General features: G+C 42.5%; 2 protein-coding genes across 2 annotated transcripts in view; one reads left to right on the top strand and one right to left on the bottom strand.

Annotated features, from left to right (window-relative positions):
- Window positions 1–2,085: 2,085 nt before the first annotated feature.
- pgam5 (PGAM family member 5, serine/threonine protein phosphatase, mitochondrial) lies at window positions 2,086–7,340 on the bottom strand. The gene is made up of 6 exons (XM_080738151.1): window positions 6,811–7,340; window positions 6,354–6,529; window positions 5,271–5,396; window positions 4,667–4,755; window positions 3,672–3,805; window positions 2,086–2,680 (listed from the first exon to the last, which is right to left on the bottom strand). The coding sequence occupies exons 1-6, from the start codon at window positions 7,029–7,031 to the stop codon at window positions 2,530–2,532; spliced, it is 897 nt and encodes a 298-aa protein (XP_080594277.1). The 5' UTR covers window positions 7,032–7,340; the 3' UTR covers window positions 2,086–2,529.
- Window positions 7,341–8,392: 1,052 nt separating this feature from the next.
- Window positions 8,393–10,704, top strand: part of zdhhc8b (zDHHC palmitoyltransferase 8b) — a 119,920-nt gene continuing 117,608 nt past the window's right edge. The window contains exon 1 of the mRNA XM_080738937.1: window positions 8,393–8,616. Within this exon, the coding sequence (XP_080595063.1) occupies window positions 8,513–8,616 (104 nt within the window). The 5' untranslated portion in view covers window positions 8,393–8,512. The remainder of the gene's footprint in view (window positions 8,617–10,704) is intronic.

Here is a 10,704-nt window from a genome sequence, read left to right as displayed (position 1 = left end):
AGGTTATAATTCACTGCTGTACAAGAGGTCGTCACGTCAACTAATCTGATGTTGGGAAAACAGTCAGTCAAGCCAAACCATTTGGAACCCTAGCATCCCTATTCTGAGGCCAACATTCAGTGAAAAATAGCCTTTACTCGTAAATTGGCTATTTTTGCCATGGATGTTTGTAGAGCGATAACAGGAGGTGGTTTAATATAGAGCCCTTGGGAATCCAGTCAACTTAAGTCTAGGGTTTAAGTGGTAAACCTCATTGACTGTATTCCATGAGCCCTATACTTAATTGACTGCATTACCACGGGCTACACTAAATATCTACAAAGAAAAGCTTACAACACATTGCAACGAAATTGCTTGTAGCCTATATTTGTCACAGAACGTTTGCCCCATAGGATGGTAGGGTTTAAGTGGTTTATGACTTTGCCACAGATTATCGGTGAGAGAAACGAGTTGTGAATGTAAAATCCCCCGAGCTATATTTACTGGAGAGCACAACCCAACTTCCTGGAGAGGATTGTATTGTACATGTGCTCTCAGGTGTCGACAACAGCAGATCTCATTCTGGTCTTCTGAATGTTTATGAATGTGGAACTACGCAAAAATGCACCTATTACATACTTAAAATCATGCTTATTGTGCTTTGGGCATTCTGTGCTTTATTAAAAAAAGTTAACATGGTGAATTATCTCCTTTCTCTGGATGTCTAGACTCATTTACTTTCAACTAATCAATAAAAATGTCACTCCTACTTGGCTGCTGAGGTGTCAATTTGATTTACCTTAAAGATGGGGTGCTTTGAATCTTTTCCCCCTACAACATAATCATCGGGTATTATGATTATACTTGGAGGAAGTCTTTTTTTTTTTTTTTTAGTGTACAGAAAGTGTTAAAATTATGTTTTTGTGGCCACCCATCTGCTCATTAAGTATGCCTGGTTGTCAGGTGGGTGGTGTCCTAGTTATGGTCCAGAGCGTTAGCTAGGTCTCTAATGCAGTGTTTCTCAACCACTGTGCCTGGGGACCTTTGGTGTGCCCCTTGAAACTGCTTGGAAGCCAGTATTGTATTTATCATTTTAAAAATGATTTAAACTAGTGAAAACAGCCGATCTACAAGCACACAACGCCTCGCACCACTACTGTTGTGCGACAGCCTTGTACGATGAAGCAGGGCTTTACTTTGCGAATAAACGTACAAATTGAAACTTGGAAATACAAGGTTTCTTCCTGACAGTGACAATATTTACACCCCTGTATTATGTTCGTGTGCCCACGGATTCTTGGGACATGAAATGTGTGCCCATGCAGAAAAAAGGTTGAGAAACACTGCTCTAATGCTCAGAAACAGGACCAGGAATTCCACTGCCCTGTGAGGGCTTGACTTCAGTAAAAGATAAACTACTTCGCTATTCACCTAAACAAATGCAGTTTTGCGTTGTTGAAAGTCTATTCTCCATGGTTTCCATTATTTTTGTCATGAAATAAAATGCATCCAACTTGACCGCCGCAGTTGAGTATTCTTCCAGTATTTCCAGGTTGAGTTGAATGCATTTTATTTCATGACAAAAATTGTGTATTTTACAGTGGGTGGGGTGCTGATCAGGTTTCAGCGTATTTCGAATGGGCCTTTTGACTCAAAAATACACATCTTCATATATGGAGATCCAGGTGATGATAGTCAGCAGTCTTGATTTGCAAATTAATTCTGTCTTCGCTATATGGAGTGTCCATATATGGGCATTGCCAAATATGGGCTTAATATTGATGACTTCAGGGATCTCCATATATGGGCATGGATATCCAGGCGATGATAGTCAGCAGTCTTGACAGTCAACAATGTGATGTCAGAACAGCTATAGACATATGGACTGACTGACGGACAGGATGTGCCGGTTTTCATAGTAAATTGCGACCTACAGATGCAATCAAGTAGCCTCTCACTCAGCCTGAATTGTCACCTGACACAGCGGCTGACATTTCGTTTCACTCCATTATTCAAAATAAAAATGTAAAGGGGTGTGGCTAGCGATTCAGGGTCTGGAACTAGGCTAGCAATCAAGACCAATAGTGGATGATTTATTTTTTTAAAGAAATCACTTTTACCTTTATTGCATATTACTACACAACAGATTTTAAATCATCATTTAGAGGGCACCTCAATAAGCATTACGTAGAAACATTCTTGGTTTAAAAAACCGTTTAGTCACTTAAGTGTAAAAGTCCTCAGATTACATTCAGGAGGAATCTCCAGAGTGGTTGTCCTCACATCTTCTGTTGGACAAGAGGAGTTGGCAGTCAGATCCTTGAGTGAGACACTTGGCCTCTGTGCAGTATTCTCCCTTTGTACTGAAGGTGGTAAACTATGGCACTGGAGTGATCGCAACAATATACCACACAGACTTATAATTACCATGACATTATAGTAATTGGCTAAATGATTCACACTTTTAATTAACAATTTACTGTCGAAGAAGACACTTGAGGAAATGACAACCATCTTGAGTACATCCCTGGTGCTGAGTACATGAGTGGATCAGGTCCGTGTTAGTTTGTCTGGAGGCATGAAGCCAGAGTCTCCCAGAGCCCTAAGGGCCACCCTGCCACTGGGCCGAATGGTCAGCCAGGTGATGCTGCCATTGTTCAAACCGATGCGTAGCCAACCCTCTGGTGGAAACTGGAGAGCCCTGAGAAACACACAAAACAAATGAAATGACAGTGCATGGGTTGCCACAATCTCTCTTTATGTGTGTGTGTGTGTGTGTGTGTGTGTGTTTTGGGGCTTTTATGCCTTTATTGGATAGGACAGTAGACTGACAGGAAATGGGGGAGAGATGGGGAGTGACGCGCGGCAAAGGTCATCCGGATCAGGAATCGAACCAGCGACGCCGCCAGGCATCCATGCCTATGTGGCAATGCCTAAGTGGTATGCGCCTGGACCAGTAAGCCAGCGGGTGCCCCGGGTTGCCATAATCTATTGGCAAACAAATTATAAGTGTGGTTGCCACAATCTCTTGGCAAACGTTAGTGTGATATGAATGAACCCTTGTGATTACACAGTTAAACTCTTAACAGAGTCTGTTAGAAGATCGAGCATTAATTGTATGGATTGGCATTGACTCTCCCCTGCAAACAAGTATTTTAACAGTTTACAAAGCAGGTAAGAAAGTTTACATTAAATAAGCTCTACTACTGTATTAAAAACAACTAGAAAGAATGAAATTCTGGTAAATTGTGTGTGTTGTTGCCTATATATTGTCTAGATAGCCAAATTGCCATGTGAAGCTCGACCAATCCTCAACTAGCACCACTCCCACACTGAGCTCAATGGACTTATTATTTATAGTCTGGATTGTTTACCTAGAATACAAATAAAGCTACACTAGAACTATAATGTGTTTTCCTCTGGGCAACCACACTTATCAGCAATAAGAGTTATAAGAGGAGTTATAATAAGGAGTTATTTCAACGAAAGGTCAGACAAATTCTCCAACTGAAGACTTATTTCAGTTGTACAACCATGATAGTCAACAAAAATAACGTATGTTCAACTTAAAAACACGATTCATTGCATTTTTCAGTTGGAAATCTGTTATTTTTATATAAAAGTCAACAAAGTTTTAGCCATGAGTCAGGGTGAATAAGGACCCCACCGGAAATTGCCATGATAAAACCCACCTGCATACAAAATAGCGGATGACATTGGCATGACAGACGATGATCTCATAGCTGTCCTCCTTCTGCTTAGGGTCGGCACGATGGATGTAACGGCGGAAGGCAGCTTCTATCCGAGCCCCGTCTTCATGGTACTGCTGGAGGTTGGTACAGAGGGTTGGACAGCCGCTGTGTCAGGTGACAATGTGTGACTTAAGAGAATAATACTTCTTTAGGGCCGACGCATACTCCACTTTTAGAGACAAATTTATTTCCGTTCGCCTCTATCTAAACTACAATATGCCGTCATTCAGAGGTTCGACCGTCATTGATTTGTCTGTTCGGTGCTGCCGAGACCAAACCGAAATAAAAGTAGAGTATGCATTGGCTCTTAGGCTTCTAATATGAAGAGCCAATACATGAGAGATTTGCATTGCAGAGAATGCGTTCCATAGTATGACACACAAATGTATGTCAAATTCACAAGCTGCGAAATGATGTATTGTGTGAATTTGATTTGGATGTTTTGGAAAATTGTCACTAGTAATGTCAAAAGTATACTTTATTACTTTATTTATTACATTATTACTAGTGTTATGGACTAAATATGCCAGACCATCAATATGGTCCTTTAACCCACATCACCTGATGGCTGAGCCTCCTGTGTATTTAACTATTTTGTCTATTGTAAGCCTGCAATTTATGAAGATGTAAAAGTCTTCTTCAACTTCAACATAATTAGTTATAGTACTTTTCAAAAGTCCCAACACTTGCAGAGGCTGTATCCCTTTATGGTGGCATTGAATGAGACAAGAGTCACTTTTGTGCTTTTGTGTTCAAAATGGACGATTTACGTAGCTTCAGAGGTCTAAAGACATACTGGACAAGACATTTGCATGTACAATATAAAATACATGCAAATGAAAATTAAATGAAATGTATCTTAGCAACTGCAAAGGAACATAGGAAATCACACCATCTGTCAACATTTAGTCAAGAGTGGGCGTGGTTTCTCTCACCACAGCATCAGGTTTCCAATGAGTGACAGGTGGCACAGGCTCAATAGGGGCTCCTTCTCTCAGCAAATCACAGCTCAGCATCTCAGCTCCTTGATCAGTAATGAGATGAGATAGGATCAAATGTATTGATTTTCAGCAACAAATATGTATACATACTGTAGAGATGGCAACATTGAGATGAGTAATGGATAGAACTTCCTTATGGCTTGCAAATTTATTCAGTTATCGCTATACTTTGATGACATTCCAGACCTGAACAGGAGCTCTTGATGTTGTAACAATGGCTGCATTTACATGGGCAGGTACAGTATATTCCCTAACCCTTGTATTCAGAACGACTGCTCATTCAGAATAGAAATGCTCATGTAACACCTCAGAAAGGAATAGAATATCCCATTTCATTCCATTCCGAATATATTTTCTTTCGGGTTTGGAGGGGTGGTATATGCCGTTTGAATCAGAATAGACTTTTATTCAGGTTCCATGTAAACAGTTGGGTATGAATATCTGTTCGGAATGAGTTAATTCTGAATGAATAAATGTTGTCCATGTAACCGCAGCCAGTGAAGACCTCCATATTTATCTGTAGTGGGGATTGACTGACCTGGGAGGTACTTGCTGATAATGTTTGCAGTCTCAGTGGCCCTGCTCATAGTCGAGTGGATGAGTACATCATACTTTAGTCCCAGGGCTGCCAGTCTCTCGCCAGTCAGCTCAGCCTGCTCCCGACCTAGATGAGAATGAACACTTTAGCTCTGACATAATGCATACAGTAAAGGTCCATTTAGGACAATGTTATGCAATGTCAAATACTGCTGTCTCTTTCAAAGTATGGGAGAACTTCATGCTGAAACCATGTAGTTAACCAATATATACGTAAAAGTACCTCATAACTTAGGCTACACAACATAAAAGTAATTTAAACTAAATTTGCAGGTGTTAAGTGTCAATCTCGACAGAAAAAAAATAATAATAATAATACAGAGGCCAACCGGGTGCTCAAAGGAGAAAACATAGGGCCATACGAGCAGAAGAACCACAATGATCGGGGATAGAGAAGATTCAGTTAAGAGATAGAACCAGGCTTGAACCAGGCAAATCAACGACTAGAAATATCCTATTCCCGGACAAACTTCTATCAAAGTTGACACCGGAAGTCCACTAGTACTGGACTCTACGAACCCAATAGTAGTGGAGATAATATTGAGGGCCTGCTCACAGGTCATCCGAGTTCAAGGGTATTACATCGTCCTCGGTCCCCATTCTTGTGTACCCATATTTGGGAGTGGCGGATATGCGTGACTTGTTCCTATAGCAACCTCCCTAAGTTGAGATGAGTAACACACCCATATCATAATCCTCTGTTACAGTGTATGATTTAAAGACGTGCGTAACACAGGCAATGTGCAGGCTGAATTGCAGGCAGGAGATTCAATCTGAACTCTCCGTGAGACCCTTGCTTCTCAACATGCTGCCATTGCATTTAACCTGAAGTAAACAATAGAAAAATAGTAAATACCCCGCAGAGATACAGTTAGTTAGGTCATCAACTAGACAACCACTACATGTCCCCAGTTGGCTTCCAGTTCCTTTAAAATTCCTGTATCTCTACATACAATGTGAATGGTCTGTCTGAATAAAAGCAACAACACAAAAAAAGGAGCAATTTGGCAGAAGATTATTTAACCTAATGGTGTGAGGATCCTCTCCTTGTCTCCATTTCCACTTAGGTTGTACTGGGAGTGTCTGATGAGGAGAATATTGCGTGTAGCTTTGGGTTTGCCATTGTCCTGCTCTGAACTGGGATCTTCGCTTGCGGTTTCCTTCTTCTTGGTGCCATTTGACAGCGTCGCCGGGTCCCTCCTACACAGAGTGACAAGAGATGATGAGATTAGTGGCTTTGCCACAAGGTTAAGTCAAAAGCTGACCTACTGGGTTCACCTTGTTAGGAGTAGGCCATAGGCTACCATGTAAACTGTAAAGTGTTGATATTTAGGATGACAGGTGGGGGACTAGATAGATAGATGGTCAAATCATAAGAAGGGTTAATTATCCATCTGTAACTCTGAGTGTAGGCCTACAAATATAACCAAAAGGGCCCATTTTGAACTGTGTATCATCAGGTGTAGCCCACCAAAACATACTTATCCCAGTTGAAGTCCCACGCATGTCCAGTGGGAGCGGGAGTGTGGTTGTTGGCCGCCGTCCACGCAGGCTGGGCGGCTTGCAGGACGGTCAGTCTGCTCCACACACCTGCTGGTTCTCCAAAACACCTCCGGGAATCAGCGGCGGCGGCGGCGAACACCAGCACCGCGGATCCTCCGGCGAAGCCGCACAGGAGTCTGACAGTCTTCCTGAATGCCATGCTAGTGGAGATGTCTAACTACTACACTACGTTACCTGGATGATGGATCACTGTCTGGCCCCTATCCTCTCCTATAACGGAGACTATCTTCTCTTTCTTTCAGTCTAGCTAGCAAATGATGACGCACAAACACCCGTTGTTGGGTTTATTTATGCACCCTTTCCTCCTGTACAATCCAAAACAGCAGCCGGTTGTGTAATGCCCTTTCTGGGTCCAGAATATCTAAACACTTGACTCTTTAAACGCGAACTTAGATGACACCGACCATCAGACCGTTAGGGCTGCTGGGGAGGGGATAACTTTAGCTCGCCAGTGTTCCCATAGTGTTCCTCTCACAATGGCGAGCTGGCCTGGCGTTTGCCAACGGGTCTGAGTTGCGTGTATCTATTCTGCATCTAGCTTAAGGCAAGACCCAAATTAAGAGTGAACATTTTTAACGCAAATATTTGCTTCTGGGGTCCCTAACTAAATATTTTGAGATGGGGGTCCGCGGCCAAATACATATCCTTAACCAATAACCCTTCTAAATCCTAACAGTTTTCTGAGAAAAAACTTGCAATTCGCAAACGTTGTCAAAATGATATTTGGCCACGGATATAATATAGATAGGCCTATTATATATATTTATTTATTTTATTATTATTATTTTTCCCCATGGGCCCCCAGAAGCAAAACATTGAGTTAAAAATGTTCACTCTAAATCTGGGTCTATTCTGCATCTAGCTTAAGACCTATGCCTCAGACCCGTTGGCAAACGCCAGGTAGCGTCACAAACGTGTGTCCTACGGTGTCCCATGGAAGTCAAAACAGGATTCTATGGGTTTCATACGCCACACTGATTGCCGCTAGAGGGAGCCCGTTACTTATGAGCTAAAACATATGAGCCGATGGCACGGGCTGTAGGCTGTAGCGGTATACTAGTAGACCTAATCTAGTAATCCATGCTCACACTATTATCCCATTCCCTACCAAAACCTCAAAAGTCACCACTACATGTGTAAGTTACTAATTAACAAAACTAGGCTATTTGAAAACAATCCGCAGCAGAGTTATAATTATAGACCTACAGCAAGCAAACAAAAAAAACATCATGCAAGCAAGTTAGCTGGCTAACTAGATGTGTGCGCAAATTGACTAGTAAGTCTAATTTTACTTTATGTTTATTTTACGCAATATTGGCTCTAAATGCTGTCATTACAGACCACTGGCAGGGGTTTCATGGAGGCTCCACCTTTCGAGCGATTTGAGTGACCTCACCACCAGTGGGCTGGATTGGAAGGGTGGGATTTCCAGCCAGGCTCGGGGAGCAGCAAGCAAGCAGCGCTGTGTTTCTGCCCGGCTATCTTTGGATCTATGCGGGTTAACGGTAGCGAACACGGACGGACGGACTGACTGGGGCTCAATCGCTAATAACTGCCAATACCTCTCACTGGATGCCTCTCCAATCGGAATAAATAATTGAGGAATGTGGACATTACAGAATGCCCAACAGCGCTGGAAAGAGATTTAAACCCACCAGATACATCCCGGTGTCCACAGCTGCCACACTTCTCGTGGGATCTACCACTTTATTCTTCGTTTTCACGTAAGTTTGTCTCGCCGTTTTTCTGTTTCTTTCTTTTTTTTTGTGTGGTCCTGGTCGAGCATTATTTGCCAGTTTCCAATCAACCTGTGTGTGCGTTACAGAGGCTGGAGTCAAATGCGGGTTTTGCATGTGGCGGTTTGAGTGCTATTTAATATAATATTGTGATATTAATAGAATTATTCTCCGGCCTAACATAGCAATCGAACCCGGGGCTGGCCGGGCATCTCTGACTGAACCGTTTGAAGTCGTTTTACAACAAGTCCAAGTCAGATTCCGCCTGGATCGCATTTCTTACTGTAATACTGTGTTGTAAAGTAACTAAGTACATTTACTTAAGTAGGCCTACTGTAGCTATTTATACTTTACTGGAGTATTTACATTTTACTTCTACTCCACTACTTTTCGAATCCAACTATTGCACGTTTACTCCACTACAATTATTTGAAAACTTTAGTTACTAGTTACTTTGCAGTCAGATATCTGTTAAAACACACATGAACCAATTTAGCCCTTCCAGACTTACTTAGGCCTACTTACTTGTAACGGATTATTTCTACATTGAAATATTGATACTTTTAGCCTACTTAAAGTAAAACAATTGAGTACTTTTTCCACCACTGCTGTAATATCTGACTGCAGGCAAACTTCATGCCGTGCAAATTAAACGGCAACAGACGATCGTGTGTAGGAGGCGACAGTTTATTTTAGACAGTTTAAGCCTTTCACTTTCCATTGAAAAGATGAATGCCTGGAGGCAGTTGCTGCAATTAAAATGGTTACATTGTCCCGACAGTCTGTTGTTACTGTTTCCTGTGTTCAGGATGATTACTAAGTAACACAATTATCACACAGTGAGTGTCCATCCACATAAACCTAATTATAATTCTCCTATCAGTTCTTTTATTTAATCCTTTTGTGAAGAGATGAATTGGTATGTTTCTCTTCCATCTCACTTGTCGCTGGTTCTCAGCAGACTATAGACGTGTGTGTGTGTGTGTGTGTGTGTGTGTGTGTGTGTGTGTCATGGCATATTCATGATGTGATGATGATGGATGGACATAATTGATCTCATTACCTCCTAGTCCAATAGCTTTATTGCCAAATCAATGCAGTCAATTAGGAAGTTCTTATCACTAATCCATATTCCATAACCAGTGCAGTTCCTGCTTCATGACATGACAATGTGTCTAGACCAGAGATTCTAGAATGTTTAGTTGTCCTGCAGAGTGCAGATACATGTGCTGTTTAGAAGTGGAATGATTCCAGTGGCCCTTATACACCACGGTTAGCTTTTATTTTTTCAGTGCATTTTGTTGCGACCGTAGGTCGCACTTACTACAGAAAGCTGCTCGAGGTGTCCGTGCGTCAGTCAGTCAGTCCGTCACACCTCACACGTCACACTTTTGCCCTGCTCATATCTCGGCCACCGTTGGCCCGATCCATGCCAAAATTTCCACACAAACTCCTTGCCTGCCAAACTACAACCTCCAAGGACCCCCAGAGTTCCAGGGGGACCCCCAGGTCCCTGGGGGACCCCCAGGTGTAAAAAAAAATACCAAATGTGCAAAAATTACCAAATGACCACCCCAACGGGGCTGCTCACGGGGAATTCCCGGGGACCACCCACTCCTGGTGCTCCAGAACGGATGCAAAAGTGGTGGCGCCCCCAGTGGAGGACCCCCTGCCACTGCAGCTCACATAAAATGCCGTAACTCGGGCTAGGAGCGTCCGGGAGAGCCGGGGCCGGTACCTAATCGTCCGCCAAGGCAACGCGGACACCCCACCCCTCATTTCTCACATGGCCCTCTTCTAGCGCCACCTACAGGCCGATTTTTAAAACACATTTTTGGCCACTGCTCCTACAGTTTTGGCCCTCAAATCACGGAAATCACTACACAGTATGTCTACACTCATGTCATCAACATGGATCCGGAAGTTTTTGGAAAAACACATTTTTGCCCTATTTGTGGAGATAAGTGACCTACGGTCACTTATCTCCCGATTAGGGAGTCTTACTGGTTATCTGTTGTTGTTATTGGGGCCAATAACTGTCTATGATATTAGAGGCCTTGCATAAACAAATGGTCT

The sequence above is a fragment of the Nannobrachium achirus genome, assembly GCF_963921795.1.
Source record: "Nannobrachium achirus genome assembly, chromosome: 12".
In the NCBI taxonomy this organism is placed as follows: domain Eukaryota; kingdom Metazoa; phylum Chordata; class Actinopteri; order Myctophiformes; family Myctophidae; genus Nannobrachium; species Nannobrachium achirus.
The sequence above is the reverse complement of the archived record's forward strand: the minus strand, read 5'-3'. Positions and strand labels throughout refer to the sequence as shown.

Excerpts from the sequence above, each read along its gene's own strand:
- pgam5 (XM_080738151.1), bottom strand. The coding sequence starts at position 7,031 with ATGGCATTCAGGAAGACTGTCAGACTCCTGTGCGGCTTCGCCGGAGGA. Across the intron at positions 6,530-6,810 it reads TGGGACTTCAACTGGGATAA|GAGGGACCCGGCGACGCTGT; the intron begins GTATGTTTTGGT and ends CACTCTGTGTAG. Across the intron at positions 5,397-6,353 it reads GAGGATCCTCACACCATTAG|GTCGGGAGCAGGCTGAGCTG; the intron begins GTTAAATAATCT and ends ATTCTCATCTAG.